The sequence below is a fragment of the Dasypus novemcinctus genome, chromosome 5 (genome assembly GCF_030445035.2).
Source record: "Dasypus novemcinctus isolate mDasNov1 chromosome 5, mDasNov1.1.hap2, whole genome shotgun sequence".
Classification (NCBI taxonomy): domain Eukaryota; kingdom Metazoa; phylum Chordata; class Mammalia; order Cingulata; family Dasypodidae; genus Dasypus; species Dasypus novemcinctus.
Genome location: NC_080677.1, coordinates 120,348,725 through 120,371,777, shown reverse-complemented (window position 1 = coordinate 120,371,777; position 23,053 = coordinate 120,348,725). Strand labels below are relative to the sequence as shown.

General features: G+C 46.6%; 1 protein-coding gene across 1 annotated transcript; it reads right to left on the bottom strand.

Annotated features, from left to right (window-relative positions):
• Positions 1–3,824: 3,824 nt before the first annotated feature.
• On the bottom strand, positions 3,825–23,050 carry ADCK2 (aarF domain containing kinase 2). Its single transcript, XM_058297480.2, has 8 exons — positions 22,030–23,050; positions 20,592–20,738; positions 17,061–17,189; positions 14,188–14,283; positions 10,369–10,620; positions 8,802–8,930; positions 7,890–7,943; positions 3,825–4,235 (listed from the first exon to the last, which is right to left on the bottom strand). The coding sequence occupies exons 1-8, from the start codon at positions 22,942–22,944 to the stop codon at positions 4,095–4,097; spliced, it is 1,863 nt and encodes a 620-aa protein (XP_058153463.1). The 5' UTR covers positions 22,945–23,050; the 3' UTR covers positions 3,825–4,094.
• Between the last annotated feature and the right edge of the window lie 3 nt (positions 23,051–23,053).

The window sequence follows — 23,053 nt, the reverse complement described above, 5'->3', positions numbered from 1 at the left end:
GGAAGGGCTGGGTGTGTGAGAGTGTCTTCAGAGTGAGAAGCAGGTTTCTGTTGCTCACCAGGTGTTGCTTACCTGCAGTTCTGCAGTGAGAATTCCATTGTTCGTTTTTTCCCAAAGCCCCTGCAGGCCAATCGTTTTTATCTTCTGGAAAAGCCTTTCTCAGACAGGGGTCTCTCTGGACAATGCCCAGTGAAGGAGGCCATTTTATTTTACTTAATTGTCCTATAGTTGTTTTGCAACCTTGGACTTGATTATTAACCTGGCAGCCACTGGTTCCAAATATCAGTATGTGGACTGGTGGTATCAGAATCACCTGAGAATCTGATTAAACCTGAAGTAGGGCCATAGAATCTGCATTTTGGCACAACCTCCAAGTTAGGAATGCTCTGAATTACTTGATCCCTAGCCAATCCTGTATTTTTGGTCCATGTCTCCATTAACCTTAGGACCCTTATTATTGCCTTCTATTCAATCCTGGATGGACTCCCAGCTTCTAGAGCCCAAATTCTTAGGATCTCCTCTCTGGGTTATAGTGTTTTGAAGAACCTCCAGGTTTGACTAATTATGAATTAAGCCTGACAGCCTTATACCTTGAAGAATTCATTTTGAAATGGATCTCCTTACTAAGTTCCATGGGTTTTGTTTTTTTTTTCACACTGAACACTGGCAGTCAAAAATGTGAAAAATAGGACATGTATGGAAAGAAATATATATCTGAACTTAGGGATTTGAGTGCACTGGATGTGAATGATACCCTCCTTCTGTACCAAGATATGGTTCTCTACATGCCCTTCAGTCTGAAACAGGAAAGCTCTCTCCCTGAAGTTAGGCCCACAGGAATCTTGTGATTGCTGAGCTGTCCCATGCCCTTCAAACAGCCTATTGAGGGAAGCAGACTTTGCCTAGTGGTTAGGGCATCCGTCTACCACATGGGAGGTCCGCAGTTCAAACCCGGGGCCTCCTTGACCCATGTGGAGCTGGCCCACACACAGTGCTGATGCGCGCAAGGAGTGCCCTGCCACGCAGGGGTGTCCCCACACAGAGGAGCCCCATGCGCAAGGAGTGAGTCCTGTAAGAAGAGCCACCCAGCGTGACAGAAAGTGCAGCCTGCCCAGGAATGGCGCCGCACACACAGAGAGCTGACACAGCAAGATGACGCAACAAAAAGAAACACAGATTCCCATGCCACTGACAACAACAGAAGCGGATAAAGAAGAACACGCAGCAAACTGACATAGAGAACAGTCAACTGGGGCGGAGGGAGGGGGGAGAGAAATAAATCTTAAAAAAAAAAAAAACCTATTGATTGATCCTCTGAAATTGAATACTCTCTGTCCCTGTTCTCCTGCCGTCCTAACTTCTAATGAAAATATAAATTAGAGGAAAGAATCCACTATTTTCTGGATGACTAACTTTCCAGTTGATATGCAATATAGTGAGTGGTTTTCCTTGGGCTACCTTTTATCAGTTACTTTTGCTAATGACATGTACAAACCCACTAAGGTATAGAGTCCATGAATTGAGAGGACAGGGGCTCCTGTCCTTTCAGGGGAGTTCTCTGAAGAAGCCACCAGTAAGGAACAATGCTATGATTGCACTGTTTAAACAAAGCACAGTTTACACCAAAAAAAGAGAGAGCATAAAACTTGTGAATCTGAAGACCTGGAGTTCAAACCTCAGTTCTGCCAAGTATTACTTCTATGAATTTGGACACGTCACTTTACCACTCGAAGCACCAATAACCTTCATCTGACTGTGAGTCATTTAAGTTAGTACCTGGCCCCCAGCATGTAATGCAGGAGATTTTTATTTATTCCTTCATTATACCTTCCTTTCCTGGTAGCTCCATGGACTAAAAATTCATTCAGCCTCATCTTTCTTGCTGAATTTTTATATAAATTCAAAGGTTTATTTGTATTTAAAGCAATATTAATCTCTATAGACTATAAATCCTTTAGACCGTACTGTTTTGCATTTCACATTTCAAATTCTGATTTTTTTTTTTTTTTTTACTATATAAAGCTTTGGTCCCAATCAACAAACTATTTTGACTAGGTAACAATGAAGCACATTTGTGTTCTGGTATGCTTTAAGAATGCTGAGGGCCAATCTCACTCACTGCCTTCTGCAGGGTGGCTGATGGCTCTCTTTTATGGTTATCAAATGAGTACCCTATTTGAATGTATGCATTTTAGAAGGCGAGGGAAGGCATACTAAGTCTTGGCATTGTCTCGGCTTCTAAATGAAAAGCAAATTCCAATCAAATTTTAACAAATGGTGAGAACAGGCTGACCTAACACACAGCATCTAACACCAAATCAATAACCTATTCCATAACCGAAAATAGAAAACAAAATAAGGGAATGAGGGGGGTAAAAACTTTTTTTTCCACGAAGATTTATGTTTATTTAATTTCCTACTCTTAAAGGCTTGTTTAATTTCCATTTACCTGAGTCTTGGAAAGAAAAAAAAAAAAAGAATAGTCTGTTCAGTGGTTTAAATAACACTGAAATGAATCTTGTACTATTAATACTTCAGAGAGGATTGAGTTTTGAACTCTCTTCAGGGGAAATGCTGTGGTGCCACTTCATCCCCTTACATCCACTTCTACTTAAGCTAGCTTTATAAATCAAATTTAGATTTTTTAAAAGATACTTTAAAAAATCAGCAAATTACCTATTTTAAAGCACTCATCATTTTTCTCCTCTTTGATATAGCCTGTACTAGTTTTCTATTGCTGGTATAACAAAATACCACAAATGTAGTGGATAAAATGCAAAATTTATCATCTTTCAGTTCTGTAGATCAGAAGTCTGACAGGATGAGTCTCCTGGGGCTAAGATCAGTGTCAGCAAGGCCACGTTCCTTCCTGGAAGCTCTAAGGGAGAATGTTTTTTAACTTTTAGCGGCCACCTATATTCCCTGGCTCACGGCTTCTTCCACCATTTTCATTGTTGCATGTCTCTAGCTACCTTCTATTATCACATCTCTTTCTCACTACTGCCAGGAAAGGCTCTCTGCTTTTAAGGACTCATGTAACTAGATCGAGCCCACACAGATAATCCTGGATAATATTCCCAATCTCAAGGTCTTTAACCTTAATCACACCTGCCAAGTAAAGTAACATAGTTACAAGTTCTGAGAATTAAGGTATGGACTTCTTGGGGGTGGCCTATTATTCTGCCAACCATATAGCCTTTAAAAAGTGGGGTTGCTAGAGGCACTCAAGGCCCGAGACCTTTTGATTATTTCTCTTCCTTATATCCATCCCCAAAACAATTACTGATGCAGCAAGATGACACAACAACAACGAAAAAAGAGACACAAGATTCCCATGCCACTGACAACAACAGAAGCGGACAAAAGAAGAACAGGCAGCAAATGGACACAGAGAACAGACAATTGGGGCGGGGGGGAAGGGGAGAGAAATAAATGAACAAAAATAAATCTTTAAAAAAAAAGAAGAAAAGAGAGGGAAGAGGGTGTGGCTCTACCATATGGGAGGTTCCGGGTTCGTTTCCCAGGGCCTCCTGATAAGGGAGAGTTGGCCCATGCAGAGAGCTGGCACAACAAGAGAGACAGGAGAGATAATGAGAGATACAACAAACCAGGAGAGCTGAAGTGGCTCAAGCGATTGGGTGCCTCTCTCACATCGGAGGTCCTATGATCGGTTCCCAGTGTCTCCTAAAGAGAAGACAAGAAGACAAGCAGACACAGAGCACACAGCAAAGAGACACAGAGAACAGACGGCAAGTGCAAAACAGTGAGGGGGTGGGGGAATAAATAAATCTTTAAAGTATTTTTTTAGAAAAGAGAAAAACAAGGAAACAAAATACCTAATTTTATTATTTTTCTACAAAACTGTTGTCCCTGAAATATAAGCTTCCATGACTCAAGGATAGGACCCTTCCCTCCCTTTACTGCCCCAAATAACCCAAGGCTTTTAAAACAGATGCCTGAAACCAAACTAGAGTGGCAAAAAAGCATGGGTCCTTCAAGCATCCCAATCTTCAAAAGTTCAAACTGCCAAAGAGAGGCTTCTAGGCGTGGCCTGCAGTTCTCAGGTAAAGGCGCACTGATGCTCACTGCCAGAGTCAGGAAGAGGATGCCAGCTTTTTAAAAAGAAAGGGCTTTGCTGCCTCCAGTATATCCAGTTTGGGGTCCAATGAGCGGCCAAGCCCCTCTAACACCATGACTGCGAACACAATTGAGGCAAAGTTACTCTCAAGCTTTACCTGAAATAGAAAAACAAAAAACAAAAAACAGTGGTTCTTTCCAGAGCCTACTTTATAGACAAGTATCCTGGATAATCATGCCACAGTCTACTTTTGGTCTCTTCTTGTACCTGCCCCATATGATTTTCCCCATCTACCTAACATTCTTTTTCCAACCCCATTGTTTTTTCCCCAACCAATTGTTCTACTCACCTATCCACAGATCTACCCAAAACGGTAAATTTAAATAAGGGTTATTCTTCAATATCTACACTAGCCTTTTTATTTATTTTATTTTTTTAAGATTTTTTATTTATTTCTCTCCTCTCCACCCCCTCCCAGTTGTCTGCTGTCTGTGTCCATTCACTGTGTGTTAATCTGTGTTTCTTTTTGTTGTGTCATCTTGTTGTGTCAGCTCTCCGTGTGTGCAGCACCATTCCTGGGCAGGCTGCACTTGCTTTCGTGCTGAGTGGCACGGGACTCCTTGCGCACATCAGCACTATGCATGGGCCAGCTCCACATGGGTCACGGAGGCCCGGGGTTTAAACCGCAGACTTCCCATGTGGTAGACGGACGCCCTATCCATTGGGCCAAGTCCACTTCCCACACTAGCCTTTATAAGAAACCACACACAACTTTGCTGAAACATGACAGAGCTTCGCCCTTGGAGTCAAATTAATAATAAAAGCAACTTACAGCGATCACTCATCACAGCCTTAAGTAATATTATCCCTATTGTACAGATAAGGAAACAAAGGCTTAGGGGGTAAGCTCAAGGCCCCTGGGTAAGGAAGACGAGAGCCAGAATTTGAACCTAGAACAGAAATCTAATTTTCAAGTAACTGGTCAGGAAATGGAAGGTTGGGCTCATGAAGAAATACTCTTTGTTAGATATTAAAGATTGTTTGTCCCAATTAAGAACTGGGAAGCTGCCTGGGGGATCAGATAGGCTTACCCAGGAGAGAGCAGCATGTTCCCACCTGGATGTGACTGGGGGGACCGGGGCCCTGTGCCACACAGGGCCTGACCAGGATGGGGACCTGGGCCTTCACACTGCTGGTAATGCTTTCAGTCGTAAGCTGAGTGGTCAGTTCTGGGGTGTTTGCTGTAGTATCTTTCTACTCTAGGTTATTGTCAACTTTTTAAAAACTTTAAGGACCTAGTGAAGGGCTTAGACTATAAGGCCTGTTTTAGGCCCCTCTTGGATCTTCCATGCAGGGAATAACAAGAGCAAACATTTAAGAAACTCTGACTTTGTGGCCCAGTGCGCAGAAGGAAGAATGTGTGCAGCCTGAGAGCACAGGAGGCAGAACAAAGCAGCTGGGAACAGGGCTCTGGTCAGACTGCTGGTGTCTGGTCCTGGTGCTGCCACTGAGTTAGGTATGGTGCTGGCAAGCTGCATGGCCCCTCGGGCCTCAGTTTCCTCCTCTATAAAAGGGGAAGGCCTGGATGCCTCCCACACGGGATTGTTAAGGGGATTCAATTGGATCCTACATAGCTATTATACAGCTAAATTAGCTACCACAGGGCGCTCAGAGTGGTCTCTCATGGTGCACTGCTATGATGCCACTGACATGGCCTCATGTGGCCCTCCCAGTGGCCCTGTGGGCTTGGAGAGGCTGGCACAGGTCAGAGTACAAGGGTGACAGGGCTGGATGTGACCACTCATCCACCTGGCCCACATCCTGTGCTCTTAATTCCCAAGAGTTTATATATGTTCATTCCTTTTTATCTCCAAGTCAACTCCCTAGCAATGATTAAAGCTTTCCCCTAATCTTCAGGTGATATTTAAATTGTTTTTAAAATAGAATTTTGTCAAAAGTTTAGAAAATATAAAATAAAAGCTGTTCCCCAAAAGCTAAAAACAAGAACAAAAATAGAACCAGCCAACAAAGCCACCACAGGCTTTGGATTTGGAAGCAGGTTCAACCTTGGCTCCGCCAGGCCCTGTCAGTAGGACTTTGGGTAGCGGTTTAACCTCTCAGGGCCAAGCCCCCTCATGGGGGATAATATACTAGGATAATACCCACAGATGGGATGGGCCTGAGATTTTTTTTTTTCCAACTGCTTCAGTGGCCTGAGATTTAAAAGAAAAAAAATCTAGCCCAGGCTTTTCATGGATTTAAAATTGTCTTTTCCTTCCTAAGCTCACATTAGCGGCGCTTGTCGTGTAAGCCATGCAAAGCACCCAGTCCAGCAACTCGCACACAGTAAGCACTCCACAAATGCTAGCTAGAGCCCTTACTATTCTCATCACTGGTCTGTGGCGTGCTTGGGGAGCCCAAGAGTCTGTGTGTATGAGTTTTGTCCCAAGCACACCTGCTATCACAGAGGGATTTTGAGACAGCAGAAATGGCACTGAACTGAGAGACCTGCATTGCAGATCATGTCCTGGTCCTGCCTGTGAGTCCCTGACCCAGTGAGCTGACCTCCCTGCCTTCACCTGAGGGTGCTGGATCAGACAATTTTAAGATCCTTTTTGACTCTTAATTGTATATTACGATCCTTGAAAACTGGCTGCCTTTTCCATGCTGTTTTGTTTTTGGTTTTATTTATTTCTCTCCTCTTCCCCACCCTGCAGTTGTCTGCTTTCTGTGTCCATTCGCTGTGTGTTCTTCTGTGTCCACTTGGATTCTTGTCAGTGGCACCATGAATCTATGTCTCTTTTTTGTGTGTGTCATCTTGCTGCATCAGCTCTCTGTGTATGCTGTGCCATTCCTGGGCAGGCTGCACTTTTTTCGTGCTGGGTGGTTCTCCTTACAGGGTGCACTCCTTGCATGTGGGGCTCCCCTACACAGGGGATACCCCTGGGTGGCACAGCACTCCTTGCACAAATCAGCACTGCACATGGGCCAGCTCATCACACGGGTCAGAAGGCCCTGGGTTTGAACCCTGGACCTCCACGTGATAGGCAGACGCCCCATCTATTGGACCAAATCTGCTTCCCATCCATGCTGTGTTTTATTATCAGATCATAGAACCTCCAGGAAATGATAGGGGAGGCCATAACTTGAAGGTCCAATATTCAGAGGCAACTCTTCCCTTCTCTGTCCTTAACAATTTATACCCTTTGATAGTAGCTGTAGTTTAGTGAGTGTCCCAAGACCACACTCCATGCCAAGGGGACCGAGCTGGGAAAAAGTGAAAGTGCAGGACCAAGAAGCCATCTCCCCCCAAGGAACTAGCACAGCCAGGGAGAGGCCAGGACAGTCCCCACAGGCCCCTGGAAGCGACAGGCCAAGAAGCACCTCCTTGCAGGAAGCCACCCGACCACAGGACTTTACCCCTCTCAGGAAAGAGCCGCGTAAGCACTACTTACACGACAAGCATCGCTACTATGAGCTGAGGAAGGAAAAGACCATTTTAAATCCATGAAATGCCTGAGCTAGACTTCTCATTTTAAAATACATTTTCTACATCTAATTATCACATAGTTAGACTGCACAGACGATAGATACACAGACTAAAAGTTGCAAAGGAAAGGTCCTACATTAGGTACCTACATTAGGAAACAAAAACAGCATTCGAATGCAAATGGATCCTCTTATTTAAAATGCTTTTAAAAATGTGATCTCTTATAAGAGAGAAGTACCTGCCTTTGACTACACCGGTTTCCCCAGAGGCTTCCCCAGGCCTGACCAGTGCACAGTCTCCAAGCCCAGGGAGGCTCCTCACCTTGTGAGTCATCAGTAACTTAAAGACACTGGAGAGAAGGCTGGAAACTTGAATCTGGAAGATAATAAAGCACAGAGCTTTAGGGAAGCACTTCTTTCTCTTCCAGTCCCCTGTCCTGCCCCCCTTTCCTTTCCCACCACACTTATACACACACATAAATACACACACACACCACCACCACCACACTGGAGAATTCCAGAAAGGATGGTACACACACAAATCCAAACTTCCATCCTGACCCTGAGTTCACAGACCTGCTTTTGAAGCCTGGCTACCCATTCACTCCAGCACACACAAAAACATCACATTTGAATAAATGTCAAGTGTTACTCCTCACTGCCAGGGGCCCATTCCTTGTTCTGACTCATTCCTGCTAATGAAAGCCATGAACTTGGGAAGAAAGCAGTCAAGTCTGTAGTAATGTATATAAAATACAAAGTAAGTGGGCTCTGGTTCAGGCCTGAATACAAGACAGGACTATTTGCAGTGCTTTTTGGCTGCACAGAGACCTTATTTTCCTGCTTCTTCCATGTGTGGCTGTGCTCTGGTTAGAGCTGAAGCAGCATAACAGCTACATGTGGGTAAGTGAGGTGCCACCATCCCAGACAAGCAAGTCTGCAGCACTACGAATGTCACTAAGCCAGAATCACCCCAGGAGAGCCTGGTGAAGGAGCCACCCTTCTGAGAACCAGGGATGTCAGAGGGCCTTTCAGTCCTGGAAGATGTGTGGAAGGGAAATAACTGTTTATTTGCCTTAAAACTCAAATCCCTTGGAGACCTCTGCCCATATCATAACCTTAAACTGGACATCTGCTACATCCCAGAGCAAGGCCAGTAAACAGCCAAAGGCCGAGAGGCAGGGGTCAATGCTTCCTGTCAGCATCAGCCCTGCCCTTCCCTTGGCCTGCCCACCTTTTCCAGAGTGACAGTGTTTTTCCTGGCCTGAGTCACTAGGGCAGCCATCTCGGCCTTGAATCCTTCCACATTTCTGCATTCACTGGCCCGGGCATGATGCAGGAAGAGCTCAGCCACTTTTTGGCCCTGGAAGATGCAAAAGAAAAGAAACTTGGTAGGGTCCACCCTCAAGCAACAAAACTAGATGCTCTGCCCAAAGTTCTTTCACATCTTTGTTGCTTCCACGCTCATTTTTCCACAATCCTGCTTCTGGCCACCCTTCCTTTTTTAATTTTAACCCTTCAGAATACCTGGTCACTGACCAAAGTCTCCATGGATTGGTGGAACCACACCTGGAATTCGTTCAGCCAGGGAGAGGGCATATGCTCACCTCCTTGGTCGTCTGGGGCCACACAGGACCCTATAGAAAAGCCTGTCACGCTCCAAGGGGCACTGCTACCAAGCCAGCATGCCGACGTTCCCACCCCTTCAGCCCCAGGCCACCAGAGCTACCTGCAGAGCCGAACTTGGCAGTCTCTCCTCTTGGGCACTCTGCCCTGAGTAGAATTCCCCACCAGCTCTGCGCTCCAGGCTTCTCTCTATTCCTCCACCTGGGACCCTCACTGACCAAAGCCTCCGCAGTCTCCCTGAACCCTAAACCAGGTGGTCATCACCAATCCCTTTTTGCCTCCCGTGGCCCCAGCCTAGGAATCAAGCTCTTCTTCCCATGTCTGAGATCTTCTCCCTTCATCCAGACCTGCGCACAGGGACACCCCCAGCCCCACCGGCCACCACACCTCCTTTCAAACTGGCTTCAGGTTCGATCTGATATGATGCCTCCTAATCAGGGATTCCCCTGAATTTTGCTTACCTTTTTTTTTTTAACTAGCTCTTTCTTTCCCAGAGTCTTTCTTGCGGCATAATTCTCCACCAGTCGACCAGAGGATCTCCTCATGTTCACCCTTGATGGATTACTTCAACTTGGCTTGAGCCAAGTTGAAGGTTTTTCTGAATTTTTTCCTCTTAATAATATTTCTCAGTCACTGGAGCCCCTCAGAAACACAGGAGAGGTTTAAAAACCACTCACAGTCCCCAGCAGCAAGGATTCCAACATGTCTTCCCCCACTTCTCACCAACCTGCTTCTCCCCAGCTTGCTTCTCTCTGACCTGGCACCTTCCATCAGTGGCACAGACTGGTGGTGAGCATCAATCAGTTAAGAAAGTAGTGCTCCTGGTGCCCACCCAGATAACTGCTGAAGAATAAGAAACTTCCAATATGCAGCAGCATTTGGGAAGGAGGCATTTCTGCCCATTGACCCAAACCATAAGGCTGCTCAGAACTGGTTGCGGATACCAGCACCAGCAAAAGGTAACTAAGGACCCTTTAAAAGTGGCTTTATTTCCTCTCCTTGCTCCTTCCTCCCTCCCTCACCACATTCCACTCATTTCCCTCAGGAGCAGCTTTGGCAAATGTAGGCATTTCCAAGAATGCTGAAGGTCTGAGGAGCCCCACAGGAAAGGTACAGGAAGTTCCTCAGAGTGCAGAAGATTCAACGCCAACTCCTGTGGTCACAACATGCCTCACCTGCCCCATCATCACAGCCAGGAAAACTGCCCGGAAATTCTTCAGGTCGGCTGCCTGCAGCTCCGCCACGATGCCAGCATCCAGCAGCACCAGCCGCAGTGGGCAGAGGGCAGGCATCACAGACACCACCAGTGTGTCACAGGCACCCTCCTGCTGCAGCTGAGCCTCCTGGCTCTTGGAAAGACAGTCAGCACCCTGGACCAGGATGTTCCCAGGGTGAAGGTCTGCATGAACAAAGTTGTCCACAAATATCTGGAAAATGATGAGCACTATTTATGGGTAAATCAGCACTTGCTACCCATCAACACCAAGCCATAAAGCAGAAAAGACTTTTAGGGTGACAGGAAGTTCCCAGTGAGCTAAAATAACAGCAGAGAGATGTACATTTTATAAAGCCTCAGTGTTTGGAATCAGACATTCAAAATTTGTACAAAGACAAGCCAGGCTGAAGTTTTCAAGGGAAAAATTATTTTCAAAGTAAAAAATTTAAAAAGATAAGGAAACATGAAAAATCTAAGCCCAAACTGCATTTCAAACAACTTATTTTTACTGGATGTTTTGAAAAGACAATGAATATTGCTTATTAAAAAATAATTAGGGGAAGCGAACTTGGCCCAATGGATAGGGCGTCTGCTTACCACATGGGAGGTCCTCAGTTCAAACCCTGGGCCTCCTTGACCCGTGTGGAGCGGGCCCATGCACAACGCTGATGCGCGCAAGGAGTGCCGTGCCACGCAGGGGTGTCCCCCACATAGGGGAGCCCCACACGCAAGAAGTGTGCCCCGTAAGGAGAGCGGCCCAGCACAAAAGAAAGTGCAGCCCGCCCAAGAATGGCGCCGCACACACAGAGAGCTGACACAACAAGATGACACAACAAAAAGAAACACAGATTCCCGGTGCCACTGATAAGGATAGAAATGGTCACAGAAGAACACACAGCAAATAGACATAAAGAGCAGACAACTGGGGGGAAGAGGGAGAGAAATAAAAAATAAATCTTTAAAAAATAATAATAATTAGCCATTCATTGCTTGAAGATTCTCCTGAAACTTCTATTCTTAAAATTAATCAAATATTTCTTTAAAAATTTTTTATAAATCAGACTTTCTCTCTATTACTTCTATTTCTCTCTATTAGTGAAGTAATAATAGTCTGTGCACTGCTGCCCTTCATCTGTACAGTAGAGAGAGCATGACTTGGAGAAGATTCCTGGCACAAAGAATTGGTTGAACAGGGAGAAACTGGCAGGAAAGAAAGCCCGAGGGACCGTGATGGACAGGGAAGCCAGGCATGGCTTTGTGGAACAGGAATCCACCTCTTATGAAAGATCACCTTGGTGGTCAGAGAAACCTCAGGAATCCTTTAATGGGGGGATGAGAGAGGAGAGCCTGAATGTGGCGTGGAGCAGGGACCTGAGCACCAGCTCATCCCTCTTTCTTGACCCCCTGTCCCTTGTGGTTGCCGTGACACTTGGCCATTGAGAGATCCTCCTAGTCCAGCCCCTGGCTCTGATGAGGTCAAGGAGGCTGCTACTATGGTGAATACTGGGACTAGGGGGGAGCCCTGGGCCTGAAGCCCTGCAGGAAAACTGCCTCACCGAAGGCAGGGCTGCCCCCCAGAGAAGCTGGAGTCCTCCCTCACCCTGGGACTGAAGCTCCTGGACCCCTGTGTCAGCTCAACCCCTGGGCTTCACCCCCTGTCATCCTTGGACCCACATGAACTGGAAACCCCCCATGATCTCTCCACCCCTGGGTGCTGCTTAATACTACTTCCCCCGGCTATTGCCCCATTGCACCTTCCCCATCTTCCCATGGTGCCTTTTGGAGTCCTGCTAGTGGTGATGAAGTCCTCTCCCACTGAGCTGTCACTGCACTGACTTAATCAAAACCACCAGGCTCTCCCCCAACAACCTCAGCTCTCCAGAAGTCACTTGAGTGTGGGATGCTGATTCTCTACCCCATGGACCTTGAGGTTGGAGGTGGGAACTGAGCCCTCCTCATTCCCCAGTGACAGCTGCTGACCCTCATGCACCCCCACCCCACACACTTCTGTTCAACCGCCTGCCACCTCCCTCTCCCTGAGGCCTCTCCCTGGGAGCATCTGGCTCACAGCCTCCTGGCCCCCATGCATGCTAGGAGCTCTCAGGACTTCCCCATCCTGCTCTTAGCTCCTTGCTCTCAACTCAAAAACCCCTCACCTCTGCCCACTCCACCACCCACTCTCACAGTCGCGTGCCAGACCCAACTCGACCCCGACGGCTCCACCTCGGATACCATCCATTCACTTGCCCCCTCTCTCACCACAACCCTGGTCCCTTCTGCCCCCGAGCCTTTGTCCTGGAGACCCAGCATCTCTGGGAGCTCTTCCTCCCTATCCAACCTAGACCCCACCCTCTATTTCTTCAATGCTTCTCTTCTGTCCTAATCACCAGGAAAAGGTTCTGTCCTAATCACCAGGAAAAGATCAGACCTTGAACAATCTATGTATCATCTTTGTCCCCCTTGTATGAGCTGCTAACCATGCTGGGACTCTACTATTTCTCCTAATGATGATGATGATGATGATGAATGCCAACATTAATTAGTGCTTATTAGGTCTTTTTATGAATATTAATTCATTTAATTCTCATGACAACCCTGAGGGAGTTGCTCCAGATCCCCTTTTGACAGATGAGAAACTAAAAGACAGAAGTTGAGTAACTTGCCTCAGCACCCCTGACCCCAGCTCGCCATCTCAGTTGAACGGAGGCCTGAACCCTGATAAGCCCAACTCCAGGGTCCCTGCTCTTGATCACCAACTGTGCTGCAGGCCAGCATCATGCCTCAGCAAGGCTCCAGGCCAACAGGCTCTGACACTGCCTGGCACCCTTCCCCTATCTCCCTGGTCAGCTCACTCTGAGTCCCAAAGCAGCAACTTTAAAAATGCCTGTTCTCCTCAAACCTCCTCTTCCACTGCCCCTGCCACCTCACCCCGAGTCACTCTTAGTTCCCTTGAAGAAAAAAAGAAACAGAAACATTCCCTTGGGCACTCCTTGAAATTCTGTCCCCACACCTACAGGTCACTTGTTTCCTGTCCTTTCCTCCCTCCCTCTAGACCAAGGTTTCTCAATTCTTTGTTTGGGGTAGGACTGGAGGCATCCTGTGCATTGTAGGATGTTTAGCAGCATCCCTGGCCTCTACCCACTAGATCCACACCCTCCCAAGTTGTGACAACCCAAAATGTCTCCAGATATTGACAAATGTCTCTGGGTGACAAAATCTCCCCCAGTTGAAAGCCAGTTTTCCAGCCCCTATGGAAGAGACATCTCCTTCCTAATAAAGGCAAGGCCCTTCTAAATGACCCTTAGTACCCTGTACTTAACCCTATATATCATTTATTTATTTGCTGCCTGTCTCCCACTGAACAGTAGTTCCACAGATATTGTCATTATGCCTGTTTTGCTCACTATTGTAAATCCAGCCCTTCATTCAGTGCCCAGAAGATGGATGGATGGATAGAAGGAAGGAAGGAAGGGAGGAAGGAAGGGGCATTTGCTGTCTTTGGCTGTTTTTCTAAACTGTAGACAACCTGGGCAAGGACTAGGTCTTGCTCACCACTCTTTCCACAGCACCCTGCAAAGTGACAGACTGCATACCACTGAGAAGGGCTTAATAGAAAGCTGAAGGAGTGGACATTTGTGGTAAGCTCAGCTATTTCAGGAGGCTGAGCTTGGCTCACCTTCCTACCCACAATAGCCAAGCGGCGTCTCAGCCATTTCCCCACACATGCAGTTTAAACATGTTTTGGGCCTAAGCATCCACTCTTGGCCCATGAGCTTACCATCTTCAGGAGTGTGTGTATCCCCAGCCATGCAATCTTCCTCTTCAGGTCAGTGGGAATCCCTGACTGCTGGTAACTGGACACAGGCACACTCTCCTTTAAGAAAGGCCAGGGAAAAAAAAGAAATTAATTTTTTTTTTTTAATTTTTAAAAGATTAAATAAAAGAAAAAGGAAAAGAAAGGCCAGGGAAACAACTTAACCCTGGAAAGCCTCAGCCCCTGCCCTGTTCCTCATCCCCTAATGACATATCAGTATCACCTCCCCCTTGAATAAGGAGGCAGTGAGTACTGGGAGTTCTACCTTTCTTAGAACCATTATGAATCTGTCATTGGCAAATTTATTTTTACCTATTTACATTTTCCTTCTGTAACACTTCTCAAAGGAAAACAAATCCCCTAGGTTTATTAAAGAAGAAACCCATTGACTCTGCTACTGACAGGTTAGAGATGTTATGATGTCATGGAAAAAGAGACCAGTAGGCTCCAAGAGAGCTATCATCTAGTCAAGAATTGGCCAACAGGGACATGAATGAGCTCTGTGACCTTGAATAGGAAAATGGAAAAGAAAAGGAAAGGGAAGAGAGAAGAAGAGCAAATAACTAAGCATTTTATATAGGCTAGTTTATTTAATTTTCAAAACAACTCATTTGAAATAGATGTTGTTATCCATAATTTACAAAGAAGAGAACTAAAGCCCAGAGAGTTAAAGTAACTCACTCAAGGTCACACAGCTAGTGACATAAGGTTGTTCATGTCACCTCCTTGGATCTCAAAGTACATCTTTAAAAAGGAGGCTGTGTGATGGAGTTGGACTCGGATTTCTTTACATATGCCTCTTCTGTCACTTTTATTGAACCTGTGGTTGGTGCTGGGCTTGGTGTATGCCCAGGAGACTTGACTCTCTGGACTGTCCATGTGCCAGCTGAGCACTGAGCCTCGGCAGAGTTGCAACACCTACTCTCTGGCTCCTTGGACTTACCCAGGTCAGCTAACAAGGAGGTGAGGATGGTCAACCGCCACACCAAGGAAACCAGAGTTACCACTGCAAGCAGGAGAATCCCATTTTATCAACCATGTGGGATCTAAGCCCCCTCTCAATTTAGAGGTGGAGTGGGCATTATCATTCCAGGGTCCTCATGATGGAGGAATAAAATATGGATTAGAGTGGATTTATTGGTATTCTACTATAGAATTATTGTGACTCTAACAATGGAAGAAACTATATCATTGATGTGGAGACAGTGGCAATGGGAGTTGCTGAGGAGTGGGGAGGGGAAAAGAGGTGTGATATGGAGGCATTTGCGGGACTTGGAGTTGTCCTGAATATTGCAAGGACAGATGCAGGACATTACATGTCCTGCCACAACCCACTGAATGGACTGGGAGACAGTGTAAACTACAAAGTAAACTATAATCCATGCTGTGTAGCAGTACTCCAAAATGTACTCATCAAATGCAATGAATGTACCACACTAATGAAAAGTTGTTGATGTGAGAGGAGTGGAGGGTGTAAGGAGTGGGGTATATGGGATCCTCTCATACTTTTTTTTAAAGATTTATTTATTTTTATTTCTCTGCCCTTCCCCCCACCCCCCAGTTGTCTGCTTTCTGTGTCCACTCGCTGTGTGTTCTTCTGTGACTGCTTCTATCCTTATCAGTGGCACCAGGAATCTGTGTTTCTTTTTTTGTTGCATCATCTTGTTGTGTTAGCTCTCTGTGTGTACAGTGCCATTCTTGGACAGGCTGCACTTTCTTTCGCGCTGGGCAGCTCTCCTTACGGGGCACACTCCTTGCGCGTGGAGCTCCCCTATGTGGGGGACACCCGAGTGGCACAGCACTCCTTGCGCGCATCAGCACTGCATGTGGGCCAGCTCTAGCCGGTCAAGGAGGCCCAGAGTTCGAACCACAGACCTCCCATGTGGTAGGCAGACACCCTATCCATTGGGCCAAGTCCACTTCCCTCTCATATTTTTAATGTAACAATTGATGTGATTTATGTATCTTTAAAAAAAAAAGATAGGGAAGCGGACTTGGCCCAGTGGATAGGGCGTCTGCCTATCAAATGGGAGGTCCGCTGTTCAAACTCCGGGCCTCCTTGACCCGCATGGAGCTGGCCCAGGCGCAGTGCTGATGCACGCAAGGAGTGCCCTACCATGCAGGAGTGTCACCGCGCGAGGGAGCCCCATGCGCAAGGAGTGCGCCCCGTAAGGAGAGCTGCCCAGCGCGAAAGAAAGTGCAGCCTGCCCAGGAATGGCACCGCATACATGGAGAGCTGACACAACAAGATGATGCAACAAAAAGAAGCACAGATTCCCATGCCGCTGACAACAACAGAAGCAGACAAAGACAACACAGCAAATAGACACAGAGAACAGACAACTGGACTGAAGGCGGGGAGGGGAGAGAAATAAATAAATAAATAAATCTTTAGGGGAAAAAAGATAAAAAACAACAGAAAAAGAAGAGGCTGGACTAGGACATTACAAACAACGACACTCAAATTTGTTGAGCACTTTCTATATGACAAGCACTGTGTCAAATGCATTTTGCATTCAGTATTTTATTTTCTCCTGTGACAACTATGAGGCAAGAATTATTATCCCTATTTCAAAGATGAGGAAATTGAGGTCCCTGGCTAATAAAATCGTACAGGAGATTTTCAAACCCAGGAAGTCTGAGCCCACACCCAAAAGCACCTTCCTACACTGCCTCCCGCCTTCACACCAGCCCTGTCCAAACTCCTCACAGTTCTACTGACAGTAATCACAACCTCTCTCAGCTCTTGTCTTTTCACACTAAAGCCTTAATGTAGAGCTATGACAGAACCAGTTGTGAGTAAAAGGCACAGCCAGGCGAAGCTGCCACACTCTTACTTCATATGTTTCCACCAAGACATCTCTGGTGACAAAGGGACGCAGTGGCGTGGGGAATTTGACAGAATTCACATTCAGGAAGTTGTCTTGGAAGTGTTCTAGGTTCCGAGCTTCATAACGCAAGTCAATCTATGGTGAAATGAAGAAAGAAGATGAAGAGGTGGTCTGAGCAGGAAAAGAGCATCATCTGAGATGCCAAAGAGCTAGCTAGTAAATCAAAAGAGTCACCCTGCTTTCCCCACCAACTTTTCCTGCATAACTCCCCAAGAGACTCAGGAAAAGACACTCTGTGGCTAAAGGCAGGCTTAGAAGTTCTGATTTCCCCATATCAACTCCCCTAAGCTATAGACAGCAGATACCCTAGTAGGATTTGGATATTTCTTCTCTGCCCTCCTTCCCCAAAGCCCCTCCACTAGCCCAGCTCTCCAGTCCTTCCATTCTATTAAGGTTAATATGCCACAGCTGCTCCCAACACAGAGCTGGCACTGCGCTACAACCCACTACACTGAGACATCTCTCACAAAACCAATAGCCTTTCATTTGCCACACTCAGTGGACCAGTTTCCATTTTTACCTTAATTAACCTCTCCAGGGCATCCAGTACAGTTGATACCCCATTGTTCTTTTTTTTTTTTTTAAAGATTTATTTTTTATTTATTTAATACCCCTCCCCTCCCCTGGTTGCCTGTTTTCTGTCTTTTCGCTGCGTCTTGTTTCTTTGTCCGCTTCTGTTGTCGTCAGCAGCATGGGAAGTATGGGCGGCGCCATTCCTCGGCAGGCTGCTCCCTCCTTCGCGCTGGGCGGCTCTCCTTATGGGTGCCCTCCTTGCACGTGGGGCTCCCCTACGCGGGGGACACCCCTGTGTGGCACGGCACTCCTTGCGCACATCAGCACTGCGCATGGGCCAGCTCCACACGAGTCAAGGAGGCCCGGGGCTTGAACCGCCGGCCTCCCATGTGGTAGACAGACGCCCTAACCACCGGGCCAAAGTCCGTTTCCCTTTTTTTTTTTTTAAGACTTATCTATTTTTATTTTATTTCTCTCCCCTTCTCCGCCCCGCCCCACTTGCCTGTTCTCTGTGTCTATCTGCTGCCTGTTCTTCTTTGTCCGCTTCTGCTGTTGTCAGCGGCGCGGGAAACTGTGTTTCTTTTTGTCGCATCATCTTGTTGTGTTACCTCTCCATGTGTGCAGTGCCATTCCTGGGCAGGCTGCACTTTCTTTCGCGCTGGGCGGCTCTCCTTACGGGGTGCACTCCTTGCGCGTGGGGCTCCCCCGTGCAGGGACACCCCTGCATGGCAGGGCACTCCTTGCACACATCAGCACTGCGCATGGGCCAGCTGCACATGGGTCAAGGAGGCCTGGGGTTTGAACCACGGACCTCCCATGTGGTAGACGGACGCCCTAACCAGTGGGCCAAGTCCACTTTCCCCCATTCTTCTTGAACCACTCTCCTTTTGGCATTTGCCCCTTTACTGTCCTTGGTTCTCCTCCTGCCTCTCTTACTGTTCCTTCTTGGTCTGTTCTCCTGGCTTTTCTTCCTCAGTGTCCCACATGGATGCTGATTTAAGCTTCTACTCTTGTTCTCCCCAACATCCTTTCACATCCTCAGCTATTGCCTCCTGTTGACAGAATCCTGAGCTCCACAGTTCAGACTTCTCCACCAATCCCATACTGACATATTCAATTACACCTGGACATTTTTCCAAGGAAGTGAGATCCTTTAAACTCTATGTCTAAACTGAATTTACTTTCACCACACCCCAACCACTCAGTGACCCGAGTGTCACTGCAGGGTACTGCTTTTCTCTTACCTTCTACATCTACTCAGTGACCCAGTGCTATGACTCTGCCTCCTTAACTGTTGGATCTGTCCCTTTCTCTTCCCACTGCAACTCCCAAGGTTCATGTCCTTGCAGCCAATCACCTGAGCCATAAAAATAAACATGTCTCAGATAGGCCCTGGCCTCTCATTTTCCCTCTCCGATTCATCCATGCCTACAGAATGAAGTCTAAATTCTTGAGAATGATATCCAAGGTGGATGGTGATTTGGCTTCTGCTTCTCTCTACCCTTTGCCTTTTGACCTTTCCTCTGACTGGAATATCCTTTCCCCATTTGGTCCAAATGAGAACACTACTCACCTTTCAAGACTCAGCTCAAGTCTAGGGTAGGTAGCCTTTGCCCTCAGAGTGAAATGACCACTTCCTCCCAAGAGCCCCAAGTGAACCATGTGGATATTCTCATTGCAAGACTTTATGTGCAAGTATTTACATCTCAGTTCCCCTCTACATACTATGTATTCCCTAAGGACAAGAAAATCTCATTTGTTTCCTTAGTTAGTTCACCAGCTTCTAACATAGTTTTCAATAAATATTAAAAGAATTTATGAGTGAATGAATAAAAGAGAAATGCTTACATACATATACACAGACCTACAACTCTAAGGTTTTTAAATTGGAACACAAGGGGACTACTGAGAGCTATAGACAGGCTGGCAGAAAGAGCTGATTTTTAAGACAAAATGGGATAAGATGCGGAGATTTGAGTTTGAAGTGATGGGACCCCATCATGTCTATTAGACTTCTAGGAGAGATGAAGCCCAGGTAGATGGCAGAACGATAGAGATGGTTGTTGGAATAGAGGCTATTTTCTCTGTTTTAATTTTCTTTGCATTATCAAAACCATAGGATAAAGCAAAGCTTTCTCAATGTGAAAACGCATCCCTGTAATTTAAAGCCTTTAATCAGGGCATATAAATGAAGACTTGCTTCTAAAAAACTGTCAATGTCTGCACTTTACAACAAGAAGCCAGTGTTGATGCTGACTTGAAGCCCTGAGCCCCTCTAATACGTGTTTGCCAAGCCTCGCTACTTAAACAAGCATCCTGTGTCCCAAGGGTCCTGAGCAGGGAGGAGGTCCTTGTGTACTCAATTAGTCCTGGGAACAAAACAAAACACAGGCACAGTGTGTATCTTTGCTACTTAGTCTCTCACCCTGGAGAACGGTTATTAATGGTAGCAGAGATAATGCTCTGTGTTCCAACAGAATAATTTCATTTTTCTCACAGGCACAAAGGAAGACTATGTCCCAAGCCCCTTTGCAGTTACACTGGGGCCATGTGGTTAAGCTTCTAATCAGTAAACTGTGGGAAGAAGTGATGTTTATCACTTCCCAGGCCTGGCCACAAAAATCTCTTACATGATACTCCATGGTCTCTCTCCTCATTCCACCGCAACCTTAGACGATACAAATAGTCGGCAGTGATAAACCTAGGAGGAGCTTGGGTCCCTGAATAACTATGGAATAGAGCTCCTTTTCTCTCTCTCACCTGCATGGAACTTTGATATAAGCAAGAAATAAGATTTGGGTGTTCTACACTGTATCAGCCAGCATTACCTACCCTGAGTAATAATGTCACACTAGCTATGACATACTAGGAAATTAAACATTCATTCAGCATTTACTAAGCAGCTGCTAACGGCAGAGAACTATGTTAGGTGCTGCTTACAACAGCTATAAGCAGATTATTCACCTGTTGGACCATGAGCTTCTCAAATTCCTCCACAATTTCAGGCAAGCTAAGCCACTTGATTCCTGGCAAAAGTCCAAGGAGTTGGCTGCCAAACTTCATCAGCAGCAGGTCCATATGCACCTGAGAGAGTAGGCCAGGGTGCAATACCTGCCAGAAGAACCGGGAGACAGAAAAAGGGATCAGGGAGGTCACAGCTCATCCAGTCAGGACTGGTTCCCACCATCAAAGACAGCAGGTTGGCTTCTCATCAGAGCAAAAGGGAAGTGGTCACAAAACCCATTCCCCTCAATCTCATGTGCCTTTCTCTGAGAAGCTGGTGGCATCTCCTTTGCACTGCCCTTAGATTTGATGGAAAGAATATGTGGGCTTTGCTTACAAATACATTAAATTTGGATCAGTAGTTTTCCAATGTTAAGAGGGCCTAAAAGTCACCTTGGGGTGTTAGTGAAAATGTGGATGCCCACATCCACCCCAAGACCCACTAAATCAGACTCTCTGGGAATGGGACCAGGAATCTGAATTTTACTGAGCTTCTGTGAATCAGGTAGTCTGATAATGCTGCAGAGGCACAGAACTCTTAACAGGGATACACTGAAGTGGGATGCAAAGAGTTCTGGTTTCAAATTCCAATAATGCAACTCATTCCCTGTAGGAAAGTGGGCACACCTACCTCAAAAGTGTCTTATAAAATATTAAGGAATAAATATGACATGACCAGCACTTTCCTGGTACACAGTAAGCAAACAGTAAATGGTACCTTCCACCCATTCACACCTTTTGTCTTTTGCAGAGTTAAAGGAACCTTAGATATTCTGGTTGGTATTTTCAAATTGTGTCTGATTATGAGAATCATTTTGCAGCATTTATAAAAATGGGCCAAGGCCGGAGCCCTTAGAAAATATGATTCAGTAGGTCTTGAACCCACACTTGGGATTTTTTCCCAAAGGGAGCTTCAGGATACCTACTACTTGTTTCTGCCATCTCCCTGGGGACATCCTGAATGGGGATAGAAAAGAGTTCAGACAGGAAGTGATGGAAAACTAGCAGGGTGACTAGAAATGAAGAAAGAAGGAAATCACTTCTGTCAAAATGTGACAACCATCCTCTTGGGTCTACCATGGCACATTTAACCTAGTTTGCTTCTGATTTATCCTTACCTCAGGGAGCAGGTCATAGGGACGAAGGTTCCTCCACCCTCAGAGGCAGAGGACTTCGACCCTCCTCACTTTCCTTTTTCAGCCTGTTCTTACCACCACTCCCACAAGCCAAGAAATAAAACAGCTGGCACATAACTGGATTGGTCACATGAATAAATGGAAGGCAATGTGAGGTGATTGCTTGGGGGAGGGGATCCTGATCTGGGGAAGCTCTCTGGGTTAGGAGAGATTTTTGTTGTTTTGTCAGGAAAGGCCAGGCTAAAGACACCACAAGCACTTACTTTCACTGCCACAGGGATGCGGTGATTTGGCTCAGGTTGCTGGGCAGGGGACGAAGCCTGAGACTCGACCGCATTTGATCCAACCAGGTCAGCTTTAGGGAACAGCAACCTTTCTAGAAACAATTGGTCAGCAAGACTTCCATCAGGCTTCCACTCCTTTCCAAAGCTTCTAGAGACCTTCCAGGCCTCCAGAGAGGCCTGTAAGCTGGAGGCCTTGACAATTTTCTGGAGGCTCTCATTCCCCAGGAAGGCAGCGTTGGCATATGCTTTGTATACTTGGGCCACACAGCCTGAACCCACAGGTTCCTGGCTCTCAAAGCAGAGGACTCTCCCCCAGTCCCCTCCAAATGCCTGCTGGAGGAAGTGTTCAGTGTGAGTCCAAGAGTGAGGGGTCACTTGGACATGCAGCTTAGAGAAGTGGACACAGAAAGCCTCTGAAAATATATCTCGCCGGGTGCTGGCCCACTGGCCCAGTTTGATGTATGTCGGGCCAGAGGTCTCTGTAGCTTTCAGGAGCAGGTGGAGCCAGAGGCTGGAGATGCTGGGAGCCAGGTAAGTGAAAGGGTAGAGGAGAAGGAGGGGGAAGAATTTCACAAAGAGAATCCCCGCCCGGAGACAGATACGGAGGTGCAGGAAGAGGGAGCCTAGCAGCCCATCTTGGGAGACTGTCTCCATTGAGCCATTTTCAGCCAGGTCACACCAGCCACCCCTTTGTGAACACAAGCTCTTAGGGGACCCTTCACCAATGTTCTCGTGGGCTGAGATAAGTTTGGGCAAAGTACCAAGCAGAAGCCAACAGAGTCTGGCATTATGACAGCACCTGGAGGGTCTTAACAGAGCAAATCCCTTTCTGAGCTCAAAACGCCTGAGGTATGAAAAGCAGAACCTGACAGAGAAGCGCCAGGGGGTCACCATCCTCTCGCAGAGGTCGACCGCCTTGGCTGCTGCCCCACTTAAGGAGCAGCCATTTATGGTCACGCTTTTGACATGACCATAAATGGCTGCAATGGGCCCACCTAGGACA

Excerpts from the sequence above, each read along its gene's own strand:
- ADCK2 (XM_058297480.2), bottom strand. The coding sequence starts at position 22,944 with ATGGTGACCCCCTGGCGCTTCTCTGTCAGGTTCTGCTTTTCATACCTC. Across the intron at positions 17,190-20,591 it reads AGAAGCTCATGGTCCAACAG|ATTGACTTGCGTTATGAAGC; the intron begins GTGAATAATCTG and ends ATTTCACCATAG. Across the intron at positions 10,621-14,187 it reads TACACACACTCCTGAAGATG|ATATTTGTGGACAACTTTGT; the intron begins GTAAGCTCATGG and ends ATCATTTTCCAG.